Below are 18762 nucleotides of genomic sequence, written 5' to 3' on the forward strand. Positions count from 1 at the left end.
GACAAATAAGAGAAAGGGAATTGTTCACCAGCATATGAAAGAAACTGGAATATTCCTTAGTTGTCAATTCATTATATACCACTATACAGTTGCTTCATGTTATCTCAGTTGTTTGGGTAGATTATAACTTTTTGAAAGATAAATCTCTAAAGACCACATCAACTTTTAAGTATGAATAATTATATCTTCAATATTTATTTCTGAAAATTGAAGAAAATTTAGAAGTTTTCAGTAGTGAGTTAGGGAGGAAGCAAAGAAATAATTGGTCCATGTTCCAGGAAAGAAAAAGGGTAAGATAGTCTTCAAACAAATTGAATGGTGCCTAGGTACAGAAACCATTTTACTTATGGTAAATCTGAGGTTATTCATTGTATCATTTTGCATGCAGCTGGCATGAATATTTTTGAATGTTACTTAGCATCAAGAAAGCCCTGAGTATACAGTACAGATTAACATTTCAGGAATACACCCCCTTTCTTCTTGATGTACTTGATGAAAGCTTGTTTTTCCTACTTCGTGTGAAACTATTTCAAAACTACATTTTTCCACATGCAGGTATTCTTTTTTTGTGAATGAATGTATCTTCATGAACTCCAGAAAATAAACAAACAAATCATAGGAAAGAATGAATAAGTGCAATAGAATAAAATGTGCAAATGTAAATTTGAATAAATCTCAGCACTTTTAAAAAATAGAATTTTATGTCTCTTCTAGCCCAGTGGGATTTTTAAAAATTCATGTTTACCTTACTATTTTTTAAAAAAATGAGCTGCTTTTTGCAAGAATTCATATAATGCATATTTGGTACTTCAAGAAGCTTATTTTCCCCATTATTGACTGAATTTACTGTTACTTGCAACTTTTTGTTCTGTCTTACAATAAATGGCTTACCTGTCTAGTCTTAAGCTTTTATTTTAGCCTAAGTTTGAACAGAGAATTTTTACTGCTGATTGTAAAAGTACATACTTACTTTTCCCAATTGAGACAATTTCAAATTAACTGAGAGTCTTATCTAAGCATTTATTTTTTTGAAAAGCAATTATATTGGAATTATCCAATATTCTTTATCATCTTTCTTATTTCCAAGTGATCTCATTATACTGTGAAGCCAGTAGAATAATTGTGTTGTCCTAATAATAAAACAATTGAATCTAAGCTCAGGAATTTTTGATATAAATTGTTACTTGTTGAGTAAAGAATTTCCAAGGACACAATCTTATTATTAGCAAATATTTTAACATTCACAAATTATACACCAACAAATAGCTTCTAGATCACAGCATGGCCTTGTGATGTCTCGCTGGCTTACCCAGTCAAAAAGGAAAAATAATAATAATGTGCCTTCAGTTTTTTCATGTAACTTTGAGGCATGCTGATAGATCTGGAAGTATCTACATGGGCTAACAAAGGTAATACTGAATTGTCTGTGTTTTTTGTTTTAGTTCCAGAGAATTTTGTGATACCTGCACAGTCATATTCCTGCAGACAAAATATATAAATGTCTTATCTGAATAAGAAGGGGCATTCTCCTTCTAAACCTGAAATGCAAAAGAATGCTTGCTTCTCAATTCTTCACTAATACAGAACAAATGAACAATAATAAGGATACTTCACTTCTGAATGCAATGTTACTATGCTACTACTATAACAACCAATAGTAACAAAGGAAAATGGAAAAAATAGCAGAAGGAAATCTTCAGGATATCATGGCTAGCCACACCACACCACACATAGGCATATGTTACAAGGCAGAAATCTTAATAAAATTATTTGCACCAAAATTACAGTTGAAATGAATCTACTCTGTAGAATTTAGAGAATTTATACAATAGGCACTCCCATTTTTTCCTCCACAGAAAAGACTCAGAACTGTTCAAAGTAAGAGAGATTTGGGAACCAGTGAATCATCAGTGCAAAGTGTCTTGAAAGATATGCATTCTATGGGCTGTTGAAGACTAAAAAAATTCTACATAGAGGCAAGTATGGAAAGTGCATTACAAATAATATGACACAGATGGGTTTTTATGTTGTAGACTTAGCCATTGTGAAATTGTGATTTTGCTAACACTTTCCCCCATTGTACTACATAGAAGGATGTGAACAATACTTTTAAATTTTGTTTAAAGTGAAGAACTCTGGTGAAGCTTAATATTTGCTGTGCAAAACTATCCTGAGTCCATGACAGGAGGGAAACCTCTTGTACTCTGTAAGACAAAGCCTTCCCTCCATTTGCAAATGTCCAGGCCTCAATTTGCAGAGAATAGTAGCCTAAAGTGCGAGATCACACGAGATCAGTAGCACGAGATCTTGTTGTACATTAGCCCTGTTTTCTGTGAATGCACCAAAAGCAATGAAGTAGGCAAATAAACTGTGATAGAGATCTTTGCAAGGTAAGTGAGTCTCCACAGGTGAAGTACCTGTGACGACCCAGGTGGGGTGGGGGTAATAGGCGGGGTAAATAGTGCAGAACCTCTGGTTGTTCATAAGAGCGAACAACTACTGTGGTACTGCAATATTCATAATTTTGGGACTTGTTCGTAAATGCGGGGGGGGGGGGGGCTTATCGTGTAACTTTGAATGTTCACTAAGGGAATGCTCATAACCCAGAAATTATCTGTAACGCTTCCAAACCAGATAGTAATGCAATATGATAGGATGCTGTCGACTGTCCCTCTATAGAAAGTGGTAAGGATAGGTGAAGGAAGACGCTATCTCATAGGATAGAACAGAACAGAATTCTTTATTGGCCAAGTGTGATTGGACACACAAGGAATTTGTCTTTGGTGCATATGCTCTCAGTGTACATAAAAGAAAAGATACATTAATCACGAATCGTAAGTAAGGTACAACACTTAATGATAGTAATAGAGTACAAATAAGCAATCAAATCATACTAGGAAACAATATAAATCGTAAGGATACAAGCAACAAAGTTACAGTGATACAGTCATAAGTGGGAAGAGATGGATGATAGGAACGATAAGATTAATAGTAATGCTTAGTGACTTAGTAAATAGTTTGACAGTGTTGATGGAATTATTTGTTTAGCAGAGTTGATGGTGTTTGGGAAAAACTGTTCTTGTGTCTAGTTATTCTGATGTGCAATTCTCGTTTTGAGGGTAGGAGTTGAAACAATTTAGGTCCGGGATGTGAGGGGTCTGTAAATATTTTCACAGCCCTCTTTTTGACTTGTGCAGTATGCAGGTCCTCAGTGGAAGGCAAGTTAGTAGTAATTGTTTTTTTCTGCAGTTCTAATTATCCTCTGAAGTCTGTGTCTGTCTTGTTGGGTTGCAGAACCAACCAGACAGTTATAGAGGTGCAGATGACAGATTCAATAATTCCTCTGTAGAACTGTATCAGTAACTCCTTGGGCAATTTGAGCTTTCTGAGTTGGTGCAGAAAGAATATTATTTCTGGTGCTTTTTTGACGATGTTTTTGATGGTAGGTGTCCATTTTAGGACTTGAGATATGATGGAACCTAGAAATTTGAAGGACTCTACTGTTGGTACTGTGTTGTCTAGTATTGTAAGAGGTGGTAGTATGGGAGGGTTTCTCCTAAAGTCTACCGCCATTTCTACAGTTTTGAATGTGCTCAGTTGCAGATAATTATGGTCGCACCACGAGGCTAGTTGTTCAACCTCACGATTCATCGTTATCTTGAATCATTGCCTCATTTGTGAGTTGAGGATGAAACAAGGCAATTTCATAGAGGCTAAGAAAGGGCTGCCAGGAGGGTTCATACTGTGATTACTGGGCTCTGAAAAAATATCCTAATCACTGATATACAGCTTCCGGGCTCAGAAAGATACAAAGATTGAAATGGAGTTAGTCATCAATGGTTTTGCTATCCTATGCAATCTCATCTTATCCTAATAAAAGATGAACTATTGGAAGAGAAATGGTAGCAATTGATGCTGGTCACTGATCAGGTGGAAGAGTGTGTCTTGGCAGGTCATCTGATCTTTTAAAAAAGTCTGTCAAGCACTATAGATTGTACATCTTCTTGTTGTGGTAGAACTATAGTCATTTTAATCCAGAAGGTAGAATGGCAGTAGATGATTAATTAAATTCTGTATTGAGAGTTACCGTATATACTCGAGTATAAGCCGAGTTTTTCAGCCCACTTTTTGGGCTGAAAAAAGCCGCCTCGGCTTATACTCGAGTCTACAACTGGATCCGGCAGTGCTGTTGCCTGTTGGAGGAGGAGGAGGCGAACCAGCCTGCCATCGCCAGCCACCGCTAGCCCTGCCGCTCTTCCCACCCCCTTCCAAGCCCCACAGTCCAGCGGATGGAGCAGCGAAGCCCCGGGGCTTCGCTACTGCTCCCCGCATTTTCTGCACGGGGATCCCTTGGAGAGGGGATTCCAGCCTGCCATCGCCAGCCACCGCTAGCCCTGCCGCTCTTCCCACCCCCTTCCAAGCCCCACAGTCCAGCGGATGGAGCAGCGAAGCCCCGGGGCTTCGCTACTGCTCCCCCCATTTTCTGCACGGGGGCTTGGAAGGGGTGGGAAGAGCAGTAGCGAAGCCCCGGGGCTTCGCTGCTCCATCCGCTGGACTGTGGGGCTTGGAAGGGGGTGGGAAGAGCGGCAGGGCTAGCGGTGGCTGGCGATGGCAGGCTGGAATCCCCTCTCCAAGGGATCCCCGTGCAGAAAATGCGGGGAGCAGTAGCGAAGCCCCGGGGCTTCGCTGCTCCATCCGCTGGACTGTGGGGCTTGGAAGGGGGTGGGAAGAGCGGCGGGGCTGGCAGTGGCCGGCGATGGCAGGCTGGTTCGCCTCCTCCTCCTCCAACAGCACTGCCGGATATCCGCCCAACGCTGCGGGGGCGCCAGCGGGAGCTTTGGCGGCTTCACCTCAGCCGCAGCGCTGGGCAGCAAATGTGCTGGTGCTGTTGGAGGAGGAGGAGGCGGCGGCAGCAATAGCACCTGAGGACAGGACAAGAAGCAATGGAAACTTGTCAGAAGGAGACTCAAGCTGGAAATAACGAGCAATCTGACAGTAAGAACAATTAAAATCCTAGGAAAATGTCCTTTCATGAAAAATTACTTTTTCAGTTAACTCTGCCTGACATTAGTTGGGTGAACAGAAATATTAGTTGGCCAATTCTAAAAGGGAGCACCAGAAAGAACTTAAAATATTTTTTAAGAGAGCTGGGTTTTTCATTTATATTATATGTATGAACAGAATTAACACAAATTGCAGATACCAATCAAACATAAAGAAAAAAAGGATGAAATAATGCTCATTTTAAAAAACTCAGTGAAAATAAAAACAATATACCAAGAAGGTGGCATACTGGTTGTGATTTGATCTCTTCGGGGGATCCCGGGGATCCCCTATACAAGTATTTTAATATTGCAGACTTGCAGTATTATAAGTCATACTGATATTATAGAACACTTTAATTAAGCGGGTCCCTTGAATAAACATAACTTTGAGTTTCAAATAACACTGATTTTTTATTTTTGAAATTTACCGTAGCTGCTGCATTTCCCACCCTAGGCTTATACTCGAGTCAATAACTTTTCCAGCTTTTGGGGGTAAAATTAGGTGCCTCGGCTTATATTCGGGTCGGCTTATACTCGAGTATATACGGTAGTTACAGCCAGCACTATTCAGCAGCAGACATATTAAAGCTACGGGAGGGAGCCCTACAAACTGAATCTTTCAGGTACTTATCAAAACACCAAAAACGATTATGTATGCAGTCACCTTGAAGAATGCATATGAAGCATCCAGAATATTTGTTATCTGATGATCACCAGTCACTGGCTTAGTATGATGGGAAACTTAGCTACACAATTCATGCCAAGACAACTCCACAATGGAAATTCAGGCAATATCATTGTTAGGAATAGCCAAGTATTATTACAGAAACTTGGGAGTCAGAAGGAAGAGGATGGGCTACAAACCGCACAATCCAGTATTATATATAGTTTGAATGTAAATGTAAACTCTTACTATAGAGTTGCATTTACTAAAGATACTTTTTTCATTTACTTGATTCTACAATTGCAGAATCGGAAAGTAAACCGACATTAAGCTAAACTCTTGTTCGAATTTGGCTTATTAGAGAATTCTTGACAAACTCGACCGCCTTGCGTGACGTGTTTATTTGTTTTGGCCTTTGCGGAGCCGTGGTTGGCGTGGGCTGCGCGTGACGCATCCGGCCCGCGGGCCTTCAGTTAGCCACACCTGGGCTGTCGTAGGGCAAAAAAGAACCTTCGCGTGCTACAAGTGGGAGCTCAGCCCCAGCCCGTCACGCAAACCAGCGGTCCTTTCCCGAAGAGAGGATTAAACAGCTGGGCCGGAAGAGATCCCGCCTCGTCTGAGAACGGTAAGGCGTTTGGCTTGGTCTCCGCCCCGCCCTGATCCTGAGGAGCCTATAGATCGCTGCGCCCTGGGCTGGCGCTGTAGTTGGCGCGATGGTGGCGGTGGCGCGTCAGCAGCAGGAGCTTAACGTCCGCCCGAGCGGGCAGTGGGCGGCCAAGCGGCTTATTGGATGCGCTGCTCGGACGGCAATGCCGGAGCCCAGCCTGGCGCGGCGGCAAGACGAGTACTGCAGGGAGCGCGATGAAGGCGAATCCGAGGGGAGTCCTGAAGACGCTTTATGTAGGCGGGAGGATGCTAGTGGTCACGGATCGATCGTGAGTGACCAGATGATTATTCCTTCGCTTTTACTCGGGGTGGGGGGCGGAGATGGCGAAAGTCCCTCCGTGCTCGGTTCCCAATATCGTTGGATCCTTGTAGCTTGGAAAAGCTACTCGTTGCTCTCTGTCGGATCCCGGTTGTCTTCGTTCCCAAGTAAAGTTTCAATGCCGGCGCTGTTGTCCCGCTAGAGGCGAGAGGCTCGCCGCTTGTAGCCGAGACGGAGACCGGGGGTTTGGATTCGGGGCCAAAATAAGCGAGTGTTCCTGGACTCAGCTCAGTCAAGTAGCGGTCAAACTCCAGGTGCCTTTAAAGTTAAAGGAGGGCTTGAAAGCAATAACCCCACCCCCACCCCAGCCCCGTTCTCCACAGCGTTGCTCGTTGCTGAGCCGTTGGAAGTGCGCGAGTATAGTTTGAACGTGAATGTTCCATTTCGTTAATGTGGGAAATAGACGTTAACAATTCGTTAACACACACACACTTTTGCCCAGTGTTTCACTACAGAAGGCCACACTACAGAAGAGCACTTGCGCTCTCTTTTGCTATAAATCCAAGTGCCTCTTCTTGTCCCGGTCCCCAGCTGTTTTCACAATGGGTATGTTTAGTATTCGTTGTAACTAGTACTTTAGTACTCCTCCTCTAGTTCCTGGCTTCTTTGATTGGTTTTACCCTTGAGTGCTGTATCTGTTCAATCCTATTTAGAGATACTCTTATTTGTCTGTGTGCATTAAAGAGATTAAAATCTAAATGTCACCCATCTATATACAGATTGAAGTCTCTATTCTTTGCTTTTTATGTTAAACATTTCCAGGAACCCTCTATGTAGAAATATGCTGCACTAAATATTTATCAGTCATTATCAGTGGATTGTTGGCAAGTACTTAAAGCTTTAAATTAGGGTTAAATTAATAACTTAAGTATTAAGCCTTTTTTGTTAAAGTATAAAATAGTTTACCTGGAAGGCAATTATCAAATTCATTGATGTTTAGATAATAAAAGTTATTGCTTAAATATTCTTTAAACATTTTTAGCTGGTTATTCCTATGAAAAACACATTAGCTTCTTTTCAAAAGTTATTTTAATGTTTATTATTGAGATTCTTAATATTGAAATCAAGCAAACAAGAACTTGCATCCTCTCCTATCCCTCTTTTTTGAAGATATTGTGAATGCTGATAGTTGTAATAACAAGTGAAACAAATAAGACTGAAAATATTTGAAATTAAATTCTTTGAAGTCGGTAATATTTATTCTAAAATGAGCCCTGTAAGCTCTCTTTTAAAGTTTACCATGGTCTAATTTCTACTACAAGTCTACAAACAAATTAATATAAGCCAAAAGATACCATATTGTATTTCAATATATTTAATATCTTTTAATTCCATGGGACTTATACCAAATCAACTATAAATGAATTATCTGCAATTCTTTGTTGATAAGAAAGAAAAAGGATAAGATTTTAATATTCTTTGTTTGGCTATGACTTTTGCAGCTAGCATTTTTCATTATGCCCCTTCAGAATAGTTTAGTTACTGCTGAAAATTAGTCTGAGGAACACTAAATAAATCTGAACACAATTTTTAGTTTCTTGTGAATGTTATAAAATGCACATTGCACCACTTATAAATAATACATTTTTTACAAAAAATGGATGCTTCATTTTATATCCTACTATTTAATAATACTTGCTTCTGGGAGGAAAGCTATGGCAAATCTAGACACCATACTAAAAAGCAGAGACATTGTCCTGCCAACAAAAGTGCATATAGTCATGGCTATGGATTTCCCAGTTTCAATGTATGACTGTGAAAGTCGGACCATAAGAAAGGCTGAGCCCAAATAATTGAGGCCTTTGAACTATGGTGCTGGAGAAGACTCCTGCTAGTCCCTTGGACTGCAAGGCAATCAAGCCAGTCAGCCCTAGAGAAGATTAACCTTGACTGCTCTTTAGAAGGCAGATCATGAAGATGAAACTCAAATAGTTTGGCCATCTAATAAGAAGGAAGGGCTCACTGGAGAAGAGCCTAATGCTGGGAAAGATTGAGGGCAAAATAAGGGGACAACAGAGAATGAGGTGGCTGGATGGAGTCACCAAAGCAATTGGCATGAGCTTAAATGGACTCCAGGGGATGATAGAGGACAGGAAGGCTTGGACGAACGTTGTCCATGGGGTTGCAATCGATCGGATATGACTTCACAACTAACAGCATTTAATAAGAGACTCAAATTATCAGATTGCCTTTTAGGACACTCAGAAATAGATGTAGATCATGTAGCCCTTTAATTGTGCAATTTATTAGGAAAATTATCAACACTTCTCAACAAGGACAGATGTGTTTGTATTCATAGTAGATTTCTAATAAAGGAATAAGTGATGTGGTTGAACTTATAGTAGAATTTTAATAAATGAATGTCTGTTTAAACATGCTATGTAGTTTTATGTTATATATTATAAAACTTCTATAATGGCTGGTAAATAATGCTTACATAGTTAATTCCAGCTATAGGTTATTTTATTTAAATTACAATGAGCACTACCAAGTGGTTATTTTACTATTTCAGAGCAGCAAATTCTGTGTTTCTAGCATTTGAGATTCTCAGTTGAGGTTTCATTAATACATAGTTTTATTATTCCCCTTACATTTATTGAATATACTGTAGTTTATGGTAAATAATTGTTTTGTTTTCTCAACATTGCTGCTCAGCATCATTCACTATTAGATATTCTGGTTGAGGTTGTTTGAAGATTAAATTTCCTAATGTATGAAAGAATACAGTTTACCCATTCCTGGATAATGTTTTCCAATTTTGTTTGATGTGTGATGGAATTGAAGAACAGTATTAGGATGGACTAATGCAATGAATTCTTTATCTATGTTAACTAAGTAGATAAAATCCAGAAGCTTGGTAGGTTTTTCAAATTATGGTTTAATGTACTTTTCAAGGATGTTAGTAGTAGAAAATTCATAATATTCTGTTTACATTAGATATATATTTTATTTGCCCTATTCTAATATTCAGAACAGGAGTGGAAAGCTTAAATTTATTAAATAGCAATTAGTTTATTGACTGCAATGAAGAGTACCCCTTACTCATCTATATGGCACTTTAATAATCAGAGCATACTAGAAGTATTTGACTGTTTAGTAAAAAGTTAGTTACATTCAGGGGTGGGTTCCTCCCGGTTCGCACCGGTTCGTGCGAACCAGTTCGTCAGTGAACCCGGAAGTAATTAACTTCCGGGTTCCTAGCTCCTAGCCCCTGTCACCGGGTGCCTGCAGGGTTTTTCTTTTTAAAAAACGCCTCTCCGGATGATCTTGAAAACCTGCAAAGTTGCTTTGGAAGGGGACATATGGGCAGCATTTCCCCCTGCCCCCCTCCCCGGGAGCCTGCAGTTTTAAAGCAAGCCTTTGCACAGTAAAGAAAATCTCACGAGCGAGAGAAGTTCTTAATTGCTTTTACTGTGAAGTTGCGGAAGCTTCCAAGGCTGCAGGCAACCAGAGATGGGGTGGGGGAATGCTGCCTGTCTTCCCTCCCCCCCCCCAAAGCAACCTCTTCCAAAGCAACCTTGCAGGTTTTCAAGATCATCCGGAGAGGCGTTTTTTAAAAAGAAAATCCTGAAAAGGATTTGGAGAGATGGGCAGCTGGTCTTTTGGGGGGGGGAATCCCCAGAACCAGGAGCGCAGCCCATTCCCCCTCCCAAGAAGACCGTTTTCTTTTTAAAAACGCCTCTGCAGAAGCTTCTCTGTGGAAGCTTCCAAGGCTACAGGCAACCAGGAATGGGGTGGGGGAATGCCTTGCAGGTTTTCAAGATCGTCTGCAGAGGCGTTTTTAAAAAGAAAATGGTCTTCTTGGGAGGGGGAATGGGCTGCGCTCCTGGTTCTGGGGATTCCCCAAAAAAGACCAGCTGCCCATTTCTCCAAATCTTGTGGCTTTTCATGATTTTCTTTTTAAAAAACGCTTCTCCGGATGATCTTGAAAACCTGCAAGATTGCTTTGGAAGGGGACAGATGGGCAGCATTTCCCCCTGCCCCCCTCCCTGGGTGCCTGCAGCCTTAAAGCAAGCGTTTGCACAGTAAAGAAAATCTCACGAGCGAGAGAAGTTCTTAATTGCTTTTACTGTGAAGTTTCGGAAGCTTCTGAGGCTGCAGGCAACCAGAGATGGGGTGCCTGTCTTCCTCCTCCCAAAGCAACCTCGCAGGTTTTCAAGATCGTCTGCAGAGGCGTTTTTAAAAAGAAAACGGTCTTCTTGGGAGGGGGAATGGGCTACACTCAGAGGAGCTGGCGCTTGGGGTGCCCTGAAACAACGCATCCCCGCCGCCTCGTTCTACTCAGCAAGCGGGGACATCCCATCTGTGCCCACTTCTGCTGCCACCACCTCCGCTCCCAAACGCAACTGTCAGCTGCAAGCAGGTGACTGAAGCTGCTGCTTGCAGTCATTTACGGCTGCAGATAGATTGTGCCTGTAGCGGGAAGCTCTTCGCCCTGTGAGAGCTCCTCTCCAGCACTCCTAGTTTGGTAACATCATCAGTGCTAGAAGGGAGTGGGGTTGGTTGGGGGGGGGGGGAGGAGGAGAAAGTTAGGACAAAAAAGAAAAAGATAAGGAGGGAGAGGACTGTGGGGTCCTTTGGTGTTCTCTGAAGGTGGTAGTTTTTAATTAGTTTAGGGGATTTTTATTTATTTATTGTTTATAGAATGTTTATTACAAGAAATGTTATTCCTTTTTGCAAATGTTTTATTTGTGATGCAATATGTTGCTTTTAAGTGTTTAGACCAGGTATATGTGTCTCAAAGTGGCTGCTTTTCTATGGGCAGGCCAGGTTTGTTGCAAGGCAGTGTGTTTCACCCTCCTTGTTTAGGTAATTCTGAGGTGGTTGATGGTTCTGTGAGTGCCTGTCCTTTATAATTTTCCACATTGCCTTGATGGTTTTTATTCCAGTGACTTTGTCTTTCCTGTTCTTAGGCTTAGGAGAAAAAAAACTGGTTTCATCGGCAGTCTTTTTTTTTGGGGGGGGGGGGGATTTTTATTTTATTTTTTTGTGTTTTCCTAGCACTGTCATAGTTTGTGGGTGTGGGTGTGGGTGGGTGTGTAATGTCCCGCAGTTATCTATGCATTAATAATGATCTAGTAATATTAATAATATCTAGTAATTAGTAATATCTAGTAATAACATCGTCTTGGCCATTCCCACCAGGTCACATGGGTGGCAGGCCACTCCCATCCAGTCACATGGGTGGCAAGCCACTCCCAGCCGGTCACATGGGTGGCAAGCCACTCCCACAAAGGCCACGCCCACAGAGTAGGTTCGAACAATTTTTGAAACCCACCCCTGGTTACATTGTATGCAGGACCTAAACCATATGTGACAACTTTTAAAAACAGTTTGAGACTTGAAAAGCCTAAGGCAGGGATGCATTGTACTTGTTCCAATGTAGGAGGGAATTATAGGGAAAAAGCTGTATTACTCATCTGTATAGCTGATGCAGTGAACTATAACTCACAACAATACTTTAAATAAGATGTTCTCATACTCTTCCTGCTTTGGGAAGAGGGAATGAAAATGTTAATGGATGGGACGATAACACAGAATGGGAAAAGCAAACTGAACGGTGTAGCATCAAAGATAGATTTCTTTTCTGTAATGGGCAAATTTATAAGTTTGATAGTGTGAATTGTAAACATCATTGATGTAGTTGGAGAAAGCTCTTTTAGCAATGAAAAAAGACCATAGGAGCGTAGTTCTGTTAAATATTACCTGTATCTTGATCGTATGAGAATAAATATGGTAGGGGGACCTGCATGCTCTTAAGTTAAAACAAAAAATCTTGAGTGTATTATAGAGGGATGGATCAATTTCTGAGCTGGCTACTCATTAGCGCTGTAAAGTTATTAAAAATTAAGATTTGCTGCATAGCACATAATGAGGAGGGGGCACGATGGCTCAGTGGTTAAACATGCTGAACTTGTTAGTTGGAAAGCTGACATCCTGGGTGTGATACATGAGTACCATGCAACAGGGTGAGCTCCAATTGCTTGCTCCAGTTTCTGCCCACCTAGCAATTGAAAGCATGCAAATTTGAGTAGATAAATGGGTACCACTTTGGTGAAAAGGAACAGGGTTCCATGCACCTCATTGTATAGTCATGCTGGCCACATAACCATAGAAATGTCTAAGAAAGAGATGAGCACTGTTCCCTAGAGTTAAACACAACTGGACAGGAGAAAACTTTTACATTTACCTATAGGTAAGGGTAAAGGTTCCCCTCGCACATAGGTGCTAGTCGTTCCCAACTCTAGGGGGTGGTACTCATCTCTGTTTCAAAGCGAAGAGCCAGCGCTATCCAAAGACGTCTCCGTGGGCATGTGGCCGGCATGACTAAACGCCAAGGGCCCACGGAACACTGTTTACCTTCCCACCAAAGGTTGTTCCTATTTTTCTACTTGCATTTTTACATGCTTTCAAACTGCTAGCTTGACAGAAGCTGGGACAAGTAATGGGAGCTCACTCAGTTACGCGGCACTAGGGATTCAAACTGCCGACCTTTCTGATTGTCAAGCACAGCGTCTTAGCCACCACGTCCCTAATTTACCTATATCTGGGGATATAGGAACTGTTTCATTTGTTCACTTCTGAAACTGCCCCTACTCCCATGCACACTCTCTAGAAGGTGTGCAAGCCTCACATTTGAAACCATTTCTCTCTCTTCTTATTTCTTTTTCTGGTAGTATAATATTTTGGGTACGGAAGAACTGTTGTAGCTTATCTCTGATTTACGCAGAGAGCAGTTTATACAATGTTAAAACTTTACAGGAATAACTTTGTAGGAACTGATTACATAAGATGCAAATTGTTTTGGCTTAGGGATACAAATGTCATAATTGTTAACACATTGCTAGTTGATTTTCTCATCGAGGCCACCAAGTTCTCTCTTTTATATATCCTGATCTTGTTGATTTCCTTGCCCTTCCATCTTTCAAGTTCTCTGAGGTTTTTTTCGCTCTGCATTCCTTACATTTTCAGTCCTGCCATAATGATAAGAAAATGCTCGGTTATTTCTTTACTTCTCTGCTAACATAGCAGTATTCTTTCTTCACGATCTCAAAGAACTAGTATCCTATTTAAGAAGAGTAGCTTTTACCCTCAAGTAATTACCTGAAGGGTGGCGATTCTGTTCACAGACTAGAGGTAGATACTTTTGAAAGGATGCTGACTATGGGGAAAGGCTATTTTTCTGTTGTTGCAGATAAGGACTCCAGAAACATCATACCATGGATGGAGACCCTGGATTTTTCTGGAGTTCTAATTCATTGAAACAGAAATGATGGCCATAACTTTGTATTAAGATTGTGTTGCCATTTGGATTACAAGCTTCGAAGTAGCTTTCAAGTAGCATGTTAATTCTAGAACAGTGGTCCCCAACCTTTCTGGCACCAGGAGCCTGTTTTGTGGAAGACAATTTTTCCATGGACCCAGGGCGGGAGTGGGGGGGAATATTTTTGCACACAACGTAGATCCCATGCATAGGTAGATGAAGCTTTGGTCACTTGCCCACTGCTTGCGCGGCTCAGTTCCATGCAGGCCAAGGACCCAGTACCTGTTCATGGCCCAGGGGTTGGGGATCCCTGTTCTAGAATGCTCTGCTGTCACCGTCTTAACTTAAATATATTCCTGGGATTGCATAGCTATTCTGGCAAGCTCAAAGTGCAGCACATCTTTGGTTTGTTCCCTTTCCCATCATATCACAGTTTTCTTCATACATGAAGAGCAAAGATTTTTTTCCCCCTTTCACATTCCGCCCAGTTTTATTTTTTCCCTACTAACAGTATATCTCTTTCAATTTCATTTCAACCATCCATTTCCCTGCCCCAATGCAATAAAAACTATCCATTATAATTTTATTGCATTTATTAATAAAGTTGTACAGTACTTTCATTAAAAAAAATAAACGCTTCAGAACAACTATCTACAACTGGTGTGGTAGCCATGAAAATTCATATTTTTCCAGAGATTCTGAAAATAGAAGTGATAGTTTTAAAAGAATTGCAGATGGATGCCACATCACATGGTCCAATCAGTACAGCTGGCAGTCACCTGTTACAATCACCTTGGTTCCCACAGGAAAACTTTTTTATTTTGACTGTAAGCTGGGCTATCTACTTACCCCCTCCCCTTCCTTCTCAGGCTTCATAACAATTTTGAGGCAGCACAAGATGGGTTCAGCCAAGTTCACTTCAGAGTTGACAAATTATTTCTTACACTTCATCCTTAAAGCATCTATAATAAGTTTTTATAGTATGATAGTAACAAATAAGGTTTCTCCATAAATTTATAGCCTATAAAGCTGTGATACTAAAGAAAAAAACAGGATAGAAAGAAAAAGAATGTAAAGTATTATATTCTGATTGATAAGTACGTACTTTATCTCCCTCTAGTGATTGGTTAATACAGGTGCCTTCACAAATAAATCCTTTAGCTCAGTACAGTTATTAAATAAATAAAATGTATTGCTAAAATCTTCTTAACTTAAAGTACAATTATACTGAAGCATTGTAATTGTAATTGTAATTTGAAAAAGATTTAACTGATGCCCACTGTAATTATAGCTACCTGGTTGTGATTTGTGATATTTCAAAAAAGCAAAGTGTTTTTGCTGTTTTCTAATTTTTGCTTCTGAAGTTATGGGAAATAGTTTGGATTAAAACTGGAAACAATTGAGAAGGATGGAATCCAATTCAAAAGCAAAGCAATTAAACATAATATTTAAAAAGAAATCAATTAAGCATACAATTTGATAATGTTTCTGCTTTTTGTCCTCAATTTAGGTTGAAAAAAAAATAGAAATGGAACCAAAGATGGAAGTAATAAGGAAAAATATGAAGGGATTATTTTTGGTGGATCAAAAGTGTCTGAAAAAATTTACAATTCCTAAAAAACCTCCTGATAAAGGTACAGTAAACAAAGCAACACACACAGTTCCATTTATAAACTATATTATGGTATGATGTATCATGATCTGAGTTGGCCAATGTTAAGAAAATTAATCTTTATAGCAGAAATTGTGCCATGTTTAGATATACTATACTAATTCTCATTTAGCAACTGCCTCAGACAGTGACCATTTGCAATTATGATGGTAGTGAAAAAATAACTTCGTCACCAGTGCCTTAATTTACAACCTTCTCAACATGTATTTCTAAGTCACCTGTTCATCATGACAATCATTTAGTACATGTGGTCCTTTTGGACCTGTCCCCCCCCCCCATCCATAGAGTGGAGAAATGGCCTAAAGAAGCACTCTCTTTTTGAGCAGCTTTTTTCTGCAGTACAGGTAGTTCCTTGACTTACAGCCATTAGTTTAGTAACTATTTGAGGTACAGTGGCACTGAAAAAAATGGCATGACCATTTTTTACATGACAGTTGCAACATTCATGTGGTCATATGATCAAAATTTGGATGCTTAGCAACTGGTTCGTTTTTATGACAATTCAAGTTTCCCAGACTCATATCCATTTCCGCGACCTTCTGACAAGCTAAATCAATGAGAAGCCAGATTAACTTAGCAACCGTATTACTAACTTAACAACTGCAATGATTCACTTATCAACTGTGGAAAGAAAGGTAATAAAATAGGTGAAAACTCACTTAACAAATGTCTTCCTTAGCAATAGAAATTTTGAGCTCAATTGTAGTTGTAAATCGGGGATTACCTGTATACCATTGTTTCTCTAAAAATTGCTAACCATAAGTTAACAAGCTCAAATCTGTGATCTTACTTCAGGGGTGTCCAACTCAAGGCCTGCGGTCCGGGTCCAGCCTGCAATGTGGTCAGATCCGGCCCACGGGACTGTCCTGGTCTACCCAATGTGAAGAGGAAAGATCAGGCCAGCGTGGCTTCGGCCAGGTCTACCCAGTGCAAAGAGGAAATATGCCAACAGTTTGGGGAATGGCGTCTAGCTGGCCATGCTCCAAACTGCTGGTCATGCCCACCAGCCCCTCCCCCTCACATGGGTCAACCCCCTGAAGTCAACCACAGCCCTGATGTGGCTCTCAATGAAATTGAATTTGACACTCCTGCCTTACTTAGTCAATTGGCAGTTGCTACCTATAACTGATAAGACTTTAATCACATTCACAGTAAAGGCTTTTCATTGCTTCCTAAGTGATTAGTGACTCACAGGCTCGAGCAGATTAGGCAAATAAACTGGCCAACTGGTGCCACTGCATTCATTTTGATGTGTATGTCCCCATTGTGTGCCTGATTATTCTTTTATAATCCTTTCCTCTCCAATGAAGGTAAACACAAACATCAATTAAATTCTTACTTATAGAAGTAATCTTGCCTAGAGACTGACCCAATCTGGCTCTGTGCCTCATTTATGGGCTGCAGACAAGTTAAAGGAAACATTATGGGGAAGATAGTAAAAAAAAGTTATTGCCAGGGCATGTTTGAATCAAAAAGGAAGATTCTAGACATGTTGTCAGCACCATTGGATAGGGCAGACCAAGAAATCTCCACAAGAAAGTTAAATTGACATTATTTATTAGCTGTAATAATAGTATCTTACTAGTCTGATGCGCTCTACCTCCTTCCCTTAAACATTGGTGAATCAGGGAAGCATTCTGAATGTTATTTCCTTGCTCTGAACTTTAAAAAAATTCTACATTTTCCTTTTGTCTAGGTAACAGTTCCTGTAAATTTCCATCAAAATTATTTTCCTTACTCTCTACATAGACCTATCCAGAAGTATTTATACTACAGTACTTCTACTGCAGCTGCTGTTTCAGTTGTTTTCTTTGGTCTGATTTTGGACTCAGACTATGAGGTTCCTCAGGGGTGGGTTTCAGCAGGCACTACTGCTGGTTCGCTCATGGATATGCTTCATGTGTGCATGCGCTTGATGTGCATGTGCAGTTCAATTAAAAATGTTCTGCACATGCACAAAACTCAAAAAGAAGATGACAGTGCCATCCGGAGAACCCGTTTGGAGGCATGGCAGGCTTGGGTCACTGCCGGTTCCAGTGACCCAGGCAGCCAAACTACTACCGGTTCATCCGAATCGATAGGAATTCACCACTGAAGTTCCTCTTTCAAATACTGGAGTATGTACTAATGGTCTTGCCCTTGATCATGGCCTTGATTGGACTGTATATGTTTTTTTAATTGCAAAGAAGCTTATTCAAAGAACAAGGTAAAACATAATTAAAGAATAAAACAGAAGGAACATTCTGTGCACAGAAAAAATAGGAACAGCTAGAATTTTAAAATATTCCCATCAAAGAAGGAACAATATGAAGCAGAAAAGGTAAACATTTATGTTTGGAGACTGTGTGGCCCCATTAAGAACATTAAGTTATTTTCTATGATTGAATTTGGCTAGCTTACCCTGCAAAAAGAATCTGGAGATTTAATTTGAATAAGTGTCCATTCCTGTTGTAGAAAGTGGTAGATTTATTTAATTCTTATACATTATTGTAGAGGCTTCAACTCAGCTGATCAATATGGAAATAAAACCTGCTGCAGTTATTTTTTAATGCAGGGTTTTACCTGAGGAATAATCAAGTTTCAAAGTAGAGACTGAAGGTTCCTTAATTGCAATGCATGTTCTTATAATATAATATAGAAAGTATATGTCGTGTTAAAAGCAAAAATATAGACTGATGAAATCATTGCAAATTTCTTTAGTTAAAATAAGATTATGCATTTTAAAGTTCATGATAAAGATATCTCCCCAGTTATTTTTTCTCCTAACATTTATTGCTAGAAAAGTATTTTTTCCCCGAAATTTTCCAAATTAGCAATAACAATAACACTTAGATGTATGGGGCACTTAGATGTATGCCCCATAATGCTTTACAATACTGCCTGGATGGTTTGCAATGAACCAACAATCTGGGTCCTCATTTTATCAACCTTGGAAGGCTGGAAGGTTGAGTTAACCTTGAACCAGTCAGTATCAAACTCCTGGTAGTGGGCAAAGTTAGCCTGCAATACAAACCACTGTGCCACCACAGCTCTTATTAATTTTGAAACATTTAAAATTATCTTTGTAGAATTACAGTATTCTCTACCATGGTGAGAATGCTGCTTTTTTAATGTTTTTTGTTTCCTTTTCTT

General features: G+C 40.1%; 1 protein-coding gene across 3 annotated transcripts in view; it reads left to right on the forward strand.

Annotated features, from left to right (window-relative positions):
• The first annotated feature begins 6154 nt into the window (after nucleotides 1-6154).
• The window catches only part of TEX15 (testis expressed 15, meiosis and synapsis associated), a 35860-nt gene continuing 23252 nt past the window's right edge, over nucleotides 6155-18762 (forward strand). For 2 of the 3 annotated variants that reach the window (XM_032213355.1, XM_032213357.1), the window contains exons 1-2: nucleotides 6420-6644; nucleotides 15469-15592. In XM_032213355.1, the coding sequence (XP_032069246.1) occupies nucleotides 6423-6644; nucleotides 15469-15592 (346 nt within the window). In that variant the 5' untranslated portion in view covers nucleotides 6420-6422. Of the gene's footprint in view, nucleotides 6335-6419; nucleotides 6645-15468; nucleotides 15593-18762 lie in introns of those variants that run through there. The other variant, XM_032213356.1, reaches the window with a different exon arrangement.

This window comes from Thamnophis elegans, chromosome 3 (assembly GCF_009769535.1).
Source record: "Thamnophis elegans isolate rThaEle1 chromosome 3, rThaEle1.pri, whole genome shotgun sequence".
NCBI lineage: Eukaryota > Metazoa > Chordata > Lepidosauria > Squamata > Colubridae > Thamnophis > Thamnophis elegans.